This window comes from Monodon monoceros, unplaced genomic scaffold (genome assembly GCF_005190385.1).
Source record: "Monodon monoceros isolate NGI ecotype Baffin Bay Population unplaced genomic scaffold, NGI_Narwhal_1 Super_Scaffold_2, whole genome shotgun sequence".
Taxonomy (NCBI): domain Eukaryota; kingdom Metazoa; phylum Chordata; class Mammalia; order Artiodactyla; family Monodontidae; genus Monodon; species Monodon monoceros.
The window spans coordinates 86,240,243-86,256,441 of NW_021703776.1; the positions used below are offsets into that span (position 1 = coordinate 86,240,243).

The following is a 16,199-nucleotide window of genomic DNA, read 5'->3' on the forward strand; positions in this document are numbered from 1 at the left end:
GAATAGCATACCATGATTGTGAATAAGAGCTTGAGTACATCTGGGAGTGGTGCTGCTCGAAACATTTCAGACAAGGAAAGCAATTCCGTACTCAGGGTGGGTACAGCACTGCCCCCTCCAGTACGCAAGGCGTCTGGTCGTCTGCTTCTCCACCTGAGCCAGCCGGTGTCTCTCCCCTGCTCTGCTCTGGATCATAGGGGACTGCCCTTTGTACAGTGTTTCCTGGCTCTTGGGGCAGTTATCTTACAGCGGGACAGCAATGGGAAGTAGTCGTAGAAGATTTGGGGAGTGGGACAGGGTCTGAACATGTATGTTATGTGGTCAAATGTAGCCCAGATCTGCAAATCAGTCACTTTGAAACTATTTGTGATGTTTCTTTCATAAGTGCATTTAGTCTGCGGAAAGTGCACTTTTTTTTTTCCTTCCTAAGGTTTCAGGGGATAACAGAATTATTTAAAGACTAAATGGAGACAATTTTCACATCTTTGGCAAACTTCTCTTAAATGAATTGTCAGATCGACCTCTTTAAAGATTATAATTGTGTGGTAAAATTAAATTAAACAGGTTTTACACTCTTGGCAAAGTTCTCTTAAATGATTTCTTGTCAGATTCAAGCTCTTTAAAGATTATAATTGTGTGGTAAAATTAAACTGAACAGGTTTAACACACTCCTTCAGTGTTTTAGGCTTCTACGTGAGCATGTTGGCCTACCGATAATAAAGGTGACTTCTCACATAGGTTCAGTGCCTGAAACATACGAGTTTTGGGTTCTGATGTCTGTTCCTGGGTATATCAGAGAATCTTTAGGCCATGACTGAATGCCTCTTATTTCACCTTCTCCAGATAATGATTATTCTGCTGCCCATTTCACATAAACATATTGGATATCTTCAGTAAATAACGTGCTTTCATAATAAGCAAAAGATGACGGCTAAGTAAAAATTCGGATCTCGAAAGAAGAAACAGTACTAACCCAGATGCTGGGGGTAGTCACTCTAGCCATGAGACCTCCACAGTGGACACTGACTGCCATCTGTGTTTTTGGTTTTTTTGAGAACTTTTTTTTTTTTTTTTTCTGCGGTTCGCGGGCCTTTCACTGTTGTGGCCTCTCCCGTTGCGGAGCACAGGCTCCGGACGTGCAGGCTCAGCGGCCATGGCTCACGGGCCCAGCCGCTCCGTGGCATGTGGGATCCTGCGGGACCGGGGCACGAAGCCGTGTCCCCCTGCATCGGCAGGCGGACTCTCAACCACTGCGCCACCAGGGAAGCCCCGAGAACGTTTTTTAAAAATTGAAATATAGTTGATTTACAGTGTTTCAGGTGTACAGCAAAGTGGTTCGACTATACAAATACATATATACCTTTTCTTTTTCAGATTCTTTTCCATTATAGGTTATTACAAGATACTGAATATAGTTCCATGTGCTATAGAGTAGGTCCTTGTTTATCTATTTTATGTATAGTAGTATGTGTCTGTTAATCCCAAATTCCTAGTTTATCCCTACCCCCCTTCCCCCTTTGGTAACCATAAGTTTGTCTTCTATGTCTGTGAGTCTGTTTCTGTTTTGTAAATAAGTTCATTTGTATCATTTTTTTAGATTCCACATATAAATAATATCATAAGATATTTGTCTTTCTCTGTCTGCCTTACTTCACTTAGTATGATAATCTATAGGTCCATCCATGTTGCTGCTAATGGCATTATTTCATTCTTTTTTATGTCTAGGTAGTATTCCATTGTGTGTATACACACACACACACCCCCCATATCTTCTTCATCCATTCATCTGTCAGTGGACATTTAGGTTGCTTCCATGTCTTGGCTATTGTAAATAGTGCTGCTATGAGCATTGGGGTACACGTACCTTTTCAAATTATAGTTTTGTCTGGATGTATGCCCAAGAGTGAGATTGCTGGATCATATGGTAACTCTATTTTTAGTTTCTTAAGGAACCTTCAAACTGTTCTCCATAGTGGCTGCACCAATTTACATTCCCACCAGCAGCGCAGGAGGGTTCCCTTCTGACTGCATCTTGAGCAAGCCTGAAGCCACGGTCTTAACCAGCTTTTAGACCAACCAACCATTGCCTCCAGTTTGGCTCAAGTAACTGTAATACCCGTGTCCTCCAATTTTCCAGGTTAAAATGCTTGATGCGTCCATCTGGAAGGTTTTCTCATTTGTGGTAGGGCTTTCAGGTTTTTGGTAAACATGTTCATTGGAGAAAGTATAGAAAATACAGAGAAACACAAAGCATGATCCAGTCACACAATTAAACATTTTGGTATATAGATATCCAATCTTTTTTCAGTTCATATAGATATATAATTATGTCCTTTTTAAATATAGAGTGACTACAGTTTTTTTTTACTCAACTTCATATTATGGCTAAAAATAAACTATATCAAACATTTTTTCTATGGTATCAAATATTTTCTACTATGTAATTTCTAATGACTGCATAGTTCTCCAGTGTGGATATGCCATAATTTATTTAATAAATTAGAGGGTTTAGGAAAAAATCTGTAGTTGAGCAGCTAGAGCCATCCCCTTAAGGTTATTGTAACACATAAAACCCGTCCACCAAACTCTTTGACATACACAAATCCTCGAACGAATGGTTTTTCGTGTGAAATGGTTATAGCTGTCAATCATTTATTCTCCATGTCATGGTTCTGGTGCTCTCTCCAGGTTTTTAGGGGGTGATTATGGATTCCTGTCAAATGAGATGTCTACTATGTATTCAACACGAGGCAGTTTGTATTTTTCTCCATCTATTGCTTTCCCATCGGAGGAAGTTAAGCAAATCTCTGTGAGCCAAAGGGGAATGGGATAGACGTCTAGTGCTGGCAGCACACGGCAGACATGCCCGGGTCCCAGAGATCCCGCATAAGTAGATTAGACTGCTACATAAATACATTTGTCTTGATTGTCACATTCCACCCAGGGTTACACCTACATGCGTAAAAATGGCTCCAAGCCAGTTTTTCAAAGGCAGTTTGCCTCCCTTGTTGCTTTTTAACCACCCAGCTCACAGGCATTTTTTGTGTTATAGCTATCAAAGATGATTAAGGGGCTGGGAGAGCTGATATATAAGGACAGATTAAGAAAACTAAATATTTACAACTTGACTGAGTGATAGCCAAGGGGAAGATACTGTAACTGTCTGCTGGGCTCAAATCATGGAAGAGATACTGTTTTGCTTTCCCCAGTAACTCAATTTTAGGGATATCTAAATTCAGAGAAAGTTTTCTGAAGATGACATCACTTATGCTAATTAGATAATTGTGTCAGTTGAAATTACATTTAGCTGCTTACTAGCAGAGACTTGGAATAGCAGTGGCTTAAACAAATAAGGTTTCATTTTCTCTCCTATAACATGAAGCCCAGAAATGTATCGTCTGGGGCTGTGTGGCAGTTCCATGATGTCATTGGTGCCCCCATGCCCTCCTGTCTTTGGCGCCATTATTCTCAGCATGATATTTGTACTCAAGGTCACCTGGTATTTGAAGAAGAGCTACCACAGCTTCACTTACCTTGGCTGAATTCCAGAAAGGGGAAGGCAAAAGAGGTCCCTGCCAACTAAGACTGCTTGGAAGAACTTTCTCGGAAGCCCATTTCCTGATTCCAGTTTATATCTTATTGACCACCACATCAACAAGAGGGGCTGGGAAACTGAGCAGGGTTTTTGGTTTGGTTGATTTTGTTTTTACGTTGGGTACCTTGCTTACCACAGCGATATCAAGGTCCTTTGACTGAGAAGGCATGGGAACATGGCTGCCGGGTAGGCAATTGGTGGTTTCTGTCGCAATGACTTACCTCTTAAAGATTCTGAGAAGTCTGGACTCTGAGACACAGTGACATTTGCTATGATGTTCCATTTGTAAAACTGGCCCTTGCGATCTAATTTATTTACTTCTCGTCACTCATCTATTTCAATTTATTTGTCACAGCATACCCTGGGTTGATGCTAAATAAACCAGCCATCTCAGCAGAACTAAGAATAATAACTACAACTTACTAGCTTTTACCCAGTTCCATGCACTGTGTTACGCGCTTCACATCACCTGAATGGTTTGCTTCAAAATACTCCAAGGGGGATGCGGAGTAGATATGCATAAATGAAATAATACTCACCATGAGTTGCTAATAATTGAAGCTGAGCAATGGCTATATGGAAGTTTGTTATTATTTATATACTCTTCTCTCTCCTTTTGTAATAACGGAAATTTTCCCGGTAAAGATCTTTAAATCACCTCATCTACATCTTACATTATTTCATATGAGGTCGGTACTATTACCCCTAGCTAACAGTGCTCGGGGCAGTTAAGCAGTATCACACGGTGAGTGAGTGGCAGATTTAGGATTCAGACCCAGGTCTGCCTGACTTAGAAGCCTGTGCTCTAACCCTTGTTATTCAAAGAAAGCATGCTTCCCCCATAAGGAGACTAAACCTCATCAGAAATGTAGATTTTCAGGCCCCACCCAAGCCCTATTACAGGACCCCCAAATAAGGTTTGTTTGCACACCCGGGGTTTCCATCCTCTGTCCACTGCACTGTTATTGCCTTCGTAGCCACAACTTAACCAACTCAATCGTGAGTTTCCCATAAAAAATGTTACCCTCTGTTGAAGCAAGAAGCCTTTTCATGAGTCACTGCTTGGTAGCATTTAATAATAATTGAATAGGCATTTAATTCAGAGCAGTTAACCTCTTTCAACCTTGAGTGTCTGCTGTAGTGCTGAGCACCAAATGCCTGTGTGTCAATTAAGCACCATTCTGACTATGTGTCAGCTGCTAATAATCACTGCTTGCTTGAAACTTGGTTTGGTTTGTTCTATTGAAATAACGCCCTTGCTTCTATTAACTTAAGGTGTTGTGAGTTTTAAAAGTTTTGGGACTTAACAGAAAACTGTTCAGCTACCTGTTCTACCTTCCGGCAGCATCATCTCTGCTTACCCACCTCTGTATAACTTTCCTGAAAAGACATGATTTTTCTCCCTAACATCTTCAGTCATCTTGTATCATTTCAGCCCTGTTTTTGAAAGAAAGAGAACTATGGGTTAGTTCTTGTGTGTCCTGTAGGCAGAACATCAGCCTCCATTTCTCCATCTGTGCCTTGGCTGTGCCATATGGTCTTTAGGATCCCTTCCAATGTCATTATTCTCTAACCCCACATAGCGTGATTTTAAAATCTCGCCAACACAAAAACATTATGAAGACACTGGACTGTATGTGAAATCTACTCGATTATGTTTTTTCAGCCAGTAAAAGGATCCCTCATTGATTCGTACTCGTTTCTCTGTCCGAATAATGAATGCCTTGACACTGTGTAGCTTCCTTGCCTCAGATCCGTGTTAGAACAAGTAAATGAATGAATGAATAAGTGAATGAATGAGGCCTGTCGTCCATCTCAACTATAATCTGCTTTCTCAAAGAGGCTGTGCCCTCCGCTTTGGAACGGGTTAAAAGATTTTCAAGCTGCCAGGTGAATGTGTTTGTTTTATATATTATAATCACCTTCAAACCGTGTATATACTTAACGCCCTAAGCTGTTCTTCAACTTCCATAGCAGAAGAGGTAAGGGAAAAACCTACAAAAGAGCAGGTATCAAAGCCATCCCCAGGGACCATCACTGTATAGGTCAGGCCCATGCTGGTTGAGGGTACAAGCATCAGAGTCGCTTCATTCTTCTTCCACGAACTCTTTCTCCTACAAGAGTAATTTGAAGCCAGTTTATGTATAAGATAATGTTCTCACAAAATTAAACCTAGGAAAAATAGCATGCTGTAATATAGTGACAATAACAACCATTTTGCTAGACATGCGTTAGAATGTCTTGTCCACCCCTATCTTTTCCATGCTATAAGTAAAGTGTGTTTCTGATTTGTTTTGCAGAGCAGCCTTTGGCAAGGAGTCAGAAGTTCTTATTGGGAACCTGGGTGATAAATTAATCCCTCCACAGGACATCCTCCGTGATGTCAGCGACCTCAAAGCCTTGGCCAACATGCATGAGAGCTTGGAATGGTTAGCAGGTCGAACAAAGTCGGCTTTCTCCAATCTTTCTACATCCCAGAGTAAGTACCAGCAGGGTGGTTCCTGTGGGGACAGCTGAGGAACTAGACTGAATACTTTCATTTGAAATGCCATAAGGGGACATGTCCAAGTTGTTGGAAGATCTGTGCAAGAGTTCTGCTTGTGCTGAGCCTCTGGTACTTAGTCATTCTGTGAAAGGAAGTAATCTCAGCTTCCCCATGTGGGGCGTGGGAAGCCAAAAAGGTCCATGTTAACATAGCTTGATGTTAAACCTTAGAAACACCGGATTGTGTAAGATTGAACCACCATGTCTTAGAACAGAAAGCAATACATTTTGTCCTTCTTACAACTTCTCAAGGGTAGAAACTGTGTCTCAGAGCTCAAAGCTGAGCACGCAGTTGATGTTTTCATTTTAACTGATAGAAAACGAATGAAAAAGTATCTAAAAAGAGAATAATAGAAGTGATCAAGTTGCTAGAAAACAGAGACAATGAGAAAAACATTTATTCTGGAAAAGAGATGGCTGAAAGATAACCTCATTATACATTTCAAGGAAATTAAGGAATAGGGTCTGAAGTAAAAATGGGAAACCTTTTTCTAGCAAGGACCAATGACCAATTATTTCAAAAATAATTTGAAAACTTTGGGACACATAAACTTTATTCAATAAGTATAGCACAAATGTTTTTTAAAAGCATTAGTTCAGAAGTGTTAAACAGTTAAAGGCAAAGAAAAATGATATGAAGAGGGAATAAAGGAGATGGGAGATTTGAATGCATGAATGGAGGGACAGAAAACAGGATAGAAAAAAGCAAAATCACAGCAAGAACATGAAAGAAACTGAATCAGCTGTGAAGTTAGTATTAGAACGAACTGTTAGAAGATTGTTAGAAGGAAAAAGCTTGTATTATTTGGACTGTGGACTTCAAAGAAAGTTATTTTTTATCATTGTCTCTTGAAAAGTTATTATTGCTTGATTAACCATGATTTCCAGCCCAGAGAGGGAGAAGAGGTGGATGAAATAAACCAGAGTAAATTATGGCCTGAAATGCAGGCCCCACGGGCAGAGTCTAGGAGACCTTTGAATGCTCGCTTACTTATGATCTCATGCCGATTGTGTAGCTGTCCTGGGAGTCAACAGCGGGTGAGGAAAGCAGATGGAAGGAGGGGGCTTCTGAGATTACGTATTCTGCTTTAGAAATCTTCTTCAAATATTACTTTTTATTTATACTCTTATTTTTGCACTTTTTAGTATTTAAAATAGTACTTTTAGCTGATGATAAAATTGTACGTGTTTATTCTTAGAAATGTATTCACCTACTAAGAATAGTCTGGACTCAGTATCGGGTCTGAGCAGACTCTGCCTAAGTAGGTATCCTTGAGAGGTTTTCAACTTTATAACGACCTCATAGCAGGGAACCTGTCACAAGTGGTAGTCAGAATGAGCCATTTTATCTCCCAGACTCACCCAACTCCACCAAAAAAAAAAAAAAAAAAAAAAAAAAAGTCAGCAAGAGCTGACTCCCTTTTGCTAGTTGCAAAATAAACAGCTCTGAAAAGGGACCAGATGCCTCTTTTCCTAGTTTCCTTTGACTCTTGCAAATGTAGGGCTGCTTGGGTTGGTTTGTTAGTGATGACTGGAAGGAGTCCTCTCGTTCGGTGGGCCATCGAAGTCCAGTATTTCATAATGCAGTCTCTTATTTTGGCAGCACAGCCTCCCAGGTTTCTGTTCTGTCCATCCTAAAAGAGAAGGATGCTCTGTGAGTTACAGTCAACTTTGTAACTGCACCATTTACCTGTTCTTTTCACGTCACCGAGAGTCCCTAGTACAGCTGATGTCTAATTCACGTCTTCCAGCACCTCTGTTATTCTGACAAAGACCTCTTGTCCCATGCCCATTAATACCTCTCATGTGCTCAGTTCCATTTTATAGGCTGTACCCTCTCAGTTCCTTTCAGGGTGATTATTCCAGCCAGTGAGTGACTTAAGTGACTGTTAGCATTTTGACGATCAGTGCAAAGCCCAAGTGAACTGTAATCACTACTTACGTTGTCTCTGTAAAAACAGAGCATCCAGCAAACCTGGTTTATTCTGCTAACAATATGCCTTGCTCACCCACACGGGGCTATTCTTTGAATTCCCAGGAGGGATGCCCACTGATGTTTATAATTTGAACAAAGCAGGGAATGGGTTACTTTGATTGCGCCATGTCAGTGTGACTTTAGAAAGGGAATAAAGGACAGCTCTTTATTATTCTTTTGAAAAGTGAACCAAATGATTACCTCAACAAAAGTGTTGCCAAGTCTGGAGACTCGATAGCATGAAGAAAATGCCAGACTGTTGTCTAGCACTCATAGAGACTCAGGATGGGGAAAAGGCAAGAAAAGAAGCGTAGAAGTTTCTTTTCTTGTCCACATCCTTTAACTATTTGGTATGGTAAATGCCATGCTTTCTTATAATTAAGAAGCTACTAGTAGAATGGAATGGAGGAAGTTTGCAGAAAATTATTTTCATAGTAGAAAATCTCTTTAGATATTAATAGCAGTGTCCTCCTCCACCTGAAATATCTCATGTCATAGTGAACAGAGTATTGCATTGTAGTGGCGGAGCATGGCTGGCCACTTGCCCAGGAGATAAGAGTTGACCATTTTTTCAAAGACAGTTTTTCCATCTCTTTTAGTATTTGCCTAAGCATCACTCTGTGTTCTTTACATTTAGAAGAGTCTCCTCACCTCCTGTGGATCCTGACTACTCCAAAGGCACTGCTCTTACTTTCACAGTCCATGGTTCCTGCTCCATTTCTCCTGGTATTCCCCTGCTCAGCCTTCCTTAAACCTGTTCTACTTAAGATTCTTTCTGTTGAAAGTCACAGCCCAATTAAAAGAAAAAGAATGCATCGATTTATAAAACTGGTAAATCAAAAGACTTCAGGTGTGGCTGGATCCAGAGGTTCACAAGACAACACCATGTAACAGACATGTTTACACACCTGCTCTCTCTCCCCCACTTTCTCTATTTTTGGTGTATTCCCTTTATTGCTTTCCGTCTCAGGTAAGACCTTTTCGTATGGCAACATCCTTGGTTACCAGCAGCCCCAAGATCATTTGATCCCTGACAAAAAGAGCATTTTTGCCAACAGCTCCTGAAACAGTCCTAGAGAAGACTTGGATTGACCTAACTTGACCTCCTCTCATGGGTCTCTCAGGTTCTCTCTGTATATGCCTAGTTTTCTGACTCTTTACCCACGACTCAGTCTCCCACTCCCACTTCTAGAATGTCTTTATGTTCAGGGTCTGTTTTAACAAATATGCTTTCAGTGCAAGGAAGTTGAGCAGAATCATATGTAGCGTTGGGCATTCAGGATCTAGGTTTAATACATATTTTCTCTCATTGATCACAATTTCAACCTTGTAGTAAACACAGGATAGTATCTGTAATATCTGCTGTTTGTAACAATCCTAAATAAGAAGTCTGAGATTAACTGTTATGGTTAAGAAAATTCTCAGAAAATTGTGACCTAGATAAAAATTAAGAGTGTATTCAATTGGAACACTAATGATTTTCTTTTCTATTTTATCCCTTTGTTTTAAGGATGTGTTGCCTTTAAAAATAGGGTACAGAGAACTTGAAGGGGGCTCCAGAGCTTGTTTTGACTGCATTTGCTTCCTCAAGGGGACGCCTCCTCTCTTTCTCGGATTCTGTAAAAAAAAAAAAAAAACTCCAGGGTTAGAGAATCTAAAACTTCCTTGATTATATATTCTGCTCTTTAAGTAACCTTACCACCGAGGAGGTCATCTGTTTTTTATTAAAGTCCCTTTGCTTCAGTCTAAACCTCTTTCTTCTGTCCTATTCTTCAGAAATTAAATGTTGAATATTTTTTCTATGAAATACTTTAATGTGTCTGAAAACATTTCCCTGGTCTCTACCTGCCCATCTCTGGATATTAAACACTTTTGGCCTGAGGGTCCCACCCAGTCTCTGAGTCCAGGGCAACCAAATCTAGCAGAAGTAGGAGCCCAGATCAGGCCCAAGTTCGCTTACACTCTCTCGGATGGTGGTTTGACTGTTAGCCTTTGTGAATGTGGCCCATGTTGCAGGTTCCTTCAACACCAGTTGTATCCCCTTCTGGCTCCCTCAGCTCCTGTTACCGCAGTTCTTGCTGTGCCCACGTGCATTGATAATAAAAAGTCATACTGTAATCTTTTTTTTTTTTTTGCAAAACCACAGGGTCAAATAAATCTCATAATTTTGGTTCCTGGAATTGGTTCATGAATTGCAGTATTAGTTATGCAGTTATTTATATACTTCTTTTTTCTTGTATTGTGGTAAGATATGCATAACATCAAACATACCATTTTAACTGTTTTTAAGTGTGCAGTACAGTAGAGTCACGTGAACTCTGTATTTATTACTATGCAACAGATCTCTGGAACTTTTTCATCTCACATAACTGAAACTCTGTACCCACTGAACAATAAATACCGTATTTCCCCCTCTCCACCAATCCCTGGTAACCACTTTCCATTTCTATGAGTTTGACTACTTTTAGATGCGCCCTTATAAGTGGAATCGTGCAGTATTTGTCTTTTTGTGACTGGCTTATTTCATGTAGCCTAGTGTCCTCAAAGTGTTATAGCATATGACCGGATTTCCTTCTTTTTTAAGGCTGGATAACATTCTGTTGTATGGATCTACGACATTTTCTTTATCCAGGCATCTGTCAGTGGACATTCAGAGTTCACCCACCTCTTGGCTATTGTGAATAATGCTGCAGTGACACATAAGTGTGCAAATTATACTTCTTTCTTAAAGCAGAACTATTATTATTAGGGATCTTAGAAATCATCTGGTCTAACTCAGATGTTTTGCACATGGAGGAATCAAGGCTTCCGAATGGTCACTCTGCATGTCTCTGCCTGAACTGGTATGGAAACAAGCCCTCCAATTGCCACTTTAATTTTCTCTCTATTACATCACTGTCTTGACCATTACCAAGGTTAAGTACTGGCAGTGATAACAGCTCCATTCATACCCTATTCCTATTAAACCATCCAGGAAGGTCATCATATTTTTTTTTTCTGATGAAAGCACTTTAATGCCTACAGTCAACTTGTGATCATTTCTGATCATCGTCTTGTGTGTAACCAGACTTTCTGTGCTTTAAATATACGGAACTATTGCACATATCCCTTTTTGAATATCATCTTACTTGTAATAAAATATCTTATTAATTTTTCTCCCTCTTTTTTTGTTCTACAAATATTATCGAAGTTAGAAACTCAACCTGTCTTGTTATCATGTTAACAGAATATCTTCTAGCTACTGCACTCTCCTATGGCAGCAGCCACTAACCTTGTGTGGCTGTTTACATTTAAATTAATTAAAACTAACTGAAATATAAAATTCATTTGCTTAGTCACACTAGCCACATTTCAGATGTTCAGTGGCCACTGTATTAGCGAGGTTGTAGAACATTTCCATCACCACAGAAAGTTCTGTTGGATTGTGCTATAGATCAACACTTAGTTCGCTACTGATAGAGTTCTAAAATAATGCCAGTTCATACAGTTAGCTTTTTGAAACATACTTGAAATGTCCACCTAGTTATATCAAGACATGGATAAATACTTTAATTGTTCAGTCTCCAAATCCCCTGAAAGAGAAGTATGTGTTAGGCCTGGCTTTGTCCAAAATTTTTTCTGTTGATGCTAAAGGGAAAAGAGTTTAGCGGTCAAATACACTTGAGACCCATTAGGTTAAAGAACCTTAAATGTAGTTCCTGCATACAGTAAAACTTTTAAAGTCTTTTTATGTCAACGGAGTAATTACAGCAATGCAGTGTTTCCCAAACTTCTTTATCAGTGGAATTCTCTCGCCCCAGAGCATCTTACGGGACTTTTCTTTTATGGAACAACTTCTGGTAAACACTGTCCTATGCTATATTTATATAATTTGTTCAGAATCGTTTATTTCTCACAGCATAGGCACAAGATAGGGCATATGCTTCACGACCGCAGGAATGTAATTTCATATTATTGGCAGATTTGCACACCATCAGATGACTTCTGTTGCAATTTGGTTACTTTATTACTTGATTGAATCATTTTTAGAAATGTTCAAGTCAACCAATACGAAATGACTATGGTTTCTTTTTTGCTTGTTTCAAACCTGGCTGCTGCCCAGTCTTTACACTTCACTCACAATTCTCAAAAGATTCCAGCTACTAATGTAATTCCACACCTCAGTTCACTGATGAATGTTAATATGTCCAGAGATTGATTTTTTAAGAAAAATTTTAATTTAGAATACTTCCAGATTTTGAATAAAGTTGCAAAGGTAGTACAGAATTCCTATGTATCTCATACCCAGTTTTCCCAGTTGTTAACATCTTACATTTGTCGCAACAGATGAGCCAATATTGATACATTATTATTAACTAAGGTCTATATTCACATTTCCTTAGTTTTTATCTGATGTCCTTTTTCTGTTCCAAGATCCCATCTCTAGGATATCATAATACATTTAGTCATTGTCTCTTTAGCCTCATTTAGACTGTGAAAGTTTCCTAGACTTTCCTTGTTTATGATGACCTTAACAGTTTTTTTGTTTGTTTGTTTTGGGGGTTTTTTTTGTTTGTTTGTTTTTGCAGTACGCGGGCCTCTCACTGTTGTGGGCTCTCCCGTTGCGGAGCACAGGCTCCGGACGCGCAGGCTCAGCGGCCATGGCTCATGGGTCCAGCCGCTCCGCGGCATGTGCGATCCTCCCAGACCGGGGCACGAACCCGTGTCCCCTGCATCGGCAGGCGGATTCTCAACCACTGCGCCACCAGGGAAGCCCTCAGCCTTAACAGTTTAAAGGAATACTGGTCAGATATTTTGCAGAATGTCCTTCAATATGGGTTTGTCTAATCTCTTTTCATGATTAGACAGGGCTGGTGGGTTTGGGGAAGGAAAACCACAAAGATAAAAACATTCTCATCGCATCTATCAAGGATAACTGCTATCAATGTGACTTATCACTAGTGATGTTCTGGGATTGATTTTTATGCCTCCAATTCATATAGTCCCCTCTAGACAGTTCCTTCTGAACTCTAGATCGACTTTCCACTTTCCCACCGCAAACTGCTTTTGTCTCTCTTTCTAGTGACCATTTTTTAACATGATGAATGCATCTATTATAAGCCCAATGTTTGGACAAGTTGAATAGCTGCTTAAAAAAATAGTCGTCACAATTATGCAGTTGATAAAGATTATAATCTTGTGGGTCTGAAAGGCCTACGGAAGGAGATGTTTTTTTCTGCCCTGAGCCACTCGATTCGGGCCTGCAGCTACTTCTTAGTTGCCACATGTGCTAAACAATCCTTAGTAAATGTATACAAACCTATTAATTTCAGACAAAGCCATGCTGAGATTAAAAGAGCTATCTGAACTTTTCTTCACCAAAAATAAAGTTTTATTTTAACCCATTTACATTAGGTCCTTCTAATGTGCAGTGTTGACTGAAAACCCACTTACAAGTGAAACTTATTTCCTGACAAATGTCCTTTTAGAGCAGTGATTCTCAAAGTTAGCTGCATGTCAATTGTAATCAGTTGGGGAGTTTTAAAAAATACTGTTGCTGGGCCCCACTCCCAAAGATTTTCATTTAATCGTTCCAAGATGTGGCCTGGGCATCCCCAAACCATTCACATCAGAGGTTGAGAACCACTGTCCTAAAGGATTGGTTCTCATCCTTGGCTTATATTAGGATGACCTATTGAGCTTCTGGTCAGACTTTCTGCGGGAGATGCCCAGAGTACCATGCTTTCAAAAGTCTCCTCAGGCAATTTCAACAAAAAGCCAAGGTGGAGACCCACTGAGTTTTGAGCCCTCCAGAATTTCTTCTTTAATTTCTAGAGCTCTTATATTTGGGAAATGCTTTATAGTTATTTTGCCAGTTCTAGTCTCAAAAGTTTATCTTTTGAGTTAACAAGATATCTTTTGGGTTAACATGACTTCCCATTTTACAGACAAGAACACCAGGCTCAGAGTGTTGTAATTCGTGTCTATACTAGAGTCAGGACAGCTGCCCACTTCTGCTTAGCAGTTCCTAGTTAGCCAAACTGTCCCCCAGGTCTGATTAAAAATAAAAACCTTCCTCTTACCTTTTTCAAATCAGTGAAATGAGAAGGGCACAGGAATCAGTGTCTCTCTTAACACAAAAGGCTGTGATTGCCAAACCAATTGAATGAATGTAGAAGTATTTACAAGTCAATTATATCACTGAAAATAAAGATGGACAAGGTCCAGGTGTCTGTACACCCCCCATCCCTCGAGTATATGGTTTTTTCGCCAACCAGGAGGCCTTTATACCTTGCCAACTATGATTTAACATTTTCTAGAAGGTGGAATAGGAATTGAATATGAATAGAGCTCTCTATCATGGGCTTTTTCTGCCCTAATGGCAAATGGAAGATAAAATGCAGACCCCCACCCCCTCCCCTTGCTGTTTGTTTTTCTGCCTTGACACAAATGAGAATAAAAATGTCCCTAGACAAGATCTCCTGGGACATTGTCCCATTTCAGCTTTGCTTTTGTGAAACCATTAAGCCAGAATTTTTCTGTCATGATTTCATCTGATTATTTTTAATTAAAACTCCGTGTATGGTAATTTCTCTCCTGCTCCGGTATTTACAGGCTTCAAGTATTTGTAGACTGTTATCAGACAGCACCTCCCCAGCAGTTGCTTAGCCTAACTCTACATATTTAGTGTCTCGGATCCTCTTTTTGAGGTTGGGCTTTCTCTGCCATAATCATTTTTTGTATTATTCGTTGTCATTTTCTTCACCTGACTCTCATTCTGTGGTTTCACTCCTATCATTCCTCTTCCTCAATTGGTGACAACTTCCAAATTCATTGTCATTGGTTAGTTTCATGAGCATACTGTTTACTAAGAAAATTACATTACCACTGGAATAATACCTTGTTCAGGGCTTTCCCACCTACTGTCCAATCTGGAATTTGTTTTGATCTTATCTAATTGACACAACTTCTACTTTTGTGTGAGCCTTTATCGCTTTTTTGAAAAGAGTCCAAATACACTTCCATGTTGTACCAGTTTCCGAATTAATCATATGTTTTGTAGGAATGAAAACACTAAACGACAATTTTATGATGATTCAGTTTTGTTCATTTTCAGTCTTAATTGTACTCTGTTGTTACTTATGAGCTGATTGAAATTTATCTTCATGAAGAAAGACTTGTGTGGAGAAAGTCCCTGCGCTCAGGGTGTTCACCTGGTTGTTCTTAGGAACTTTCTGAGGCCCATGTTGTTACAAACAACGGAGATGCTGGTTATTCTCTCACTTTATAAGGAAAAACATCTGGACCCCTCCAGCTCCTTCTCCACATTGATGTACTCTGCACTGTTACTACTGATTATCATCCAAACTTCAGGCTGACCCATGCGGTTCCCATGTTCCTTTCTTCTCAGTACATCTTAAGTACTGATAACACAGGTTAGTCCCCTTTTTAAACATTTCTTATTTTTTTCCCTTTCCTCTCATTGAATACCCTCACATGGCTCCTAGATCGTGGTCATTTTGCCTCCCTCTAAACCTCTATGTTTTTCTTTTATTTCATAGACTCTTTCCCATGCTTCTCCTTTAGTCTTGGAGGCTTATAGTACATATTTGACTTTGAAGTCAAGTACACTTGGGGACAAATGAGGCAAGTTATTGTATCACCAGAGGAAAATTATTTCACCTTTCTGGACTAGTAAGGTCTTCTTACTTGTTAAATAGATACGATGATGCATCCTCACTGGGTTGGTGTAACCATTACATGAGATGATGAACTTGGAGTTCTAAGCATGAGACACAGAGTGGGAACTTAATATGGGGTTCCTGGGGTTGCTACTGTGAATCCTGTCACTGGGGCTCTCACTCATTGCTCTGCTCCCCGAATACTGGGTCTTCACCTTCTCCCACCCCTTCAGGGTTCTCTTTTATCTCAAGTCTTGTGGTTGCTTTTAAAACCCTGTTAACATCTGTCCTTTTTGTTTTTCAAAACTATGAAAAGAGGGTTCCGATGTTGTTGAAAAACATGCCAGAAGCAAATACAGTTCCTTCTTGTCCATCAGCTGGTCATCTGTCGAGTCCATTGTCCTGTGCCGAGTACTGATTAGAA

At 39.8% G+C, this 16,199-nt stretch overlaps 1 protein-coding gene across 1 annotated transcript in view; it reads left to right on the forward strand.

Annotated features, from left to right (window-relative positions):
* The window catches only part of EXOC4 (exocyst complex component 4), an 827,540-nt gene that overhangs the window by 702,073 nt on the left and 109,268 nt on the right, over window positions 1-16,199 (forward strand). The window contains exon 14 of the mRNA XM_029234271.1: window positions 5,896-6,074. Coding sequence (XP_029090104.1) covers window positions 5,896-6,074 — 179 coding nt within the window. The remainder of the gene's footprint in view (window positions 1-5,895; window positions 6,075-16,199) is intronic.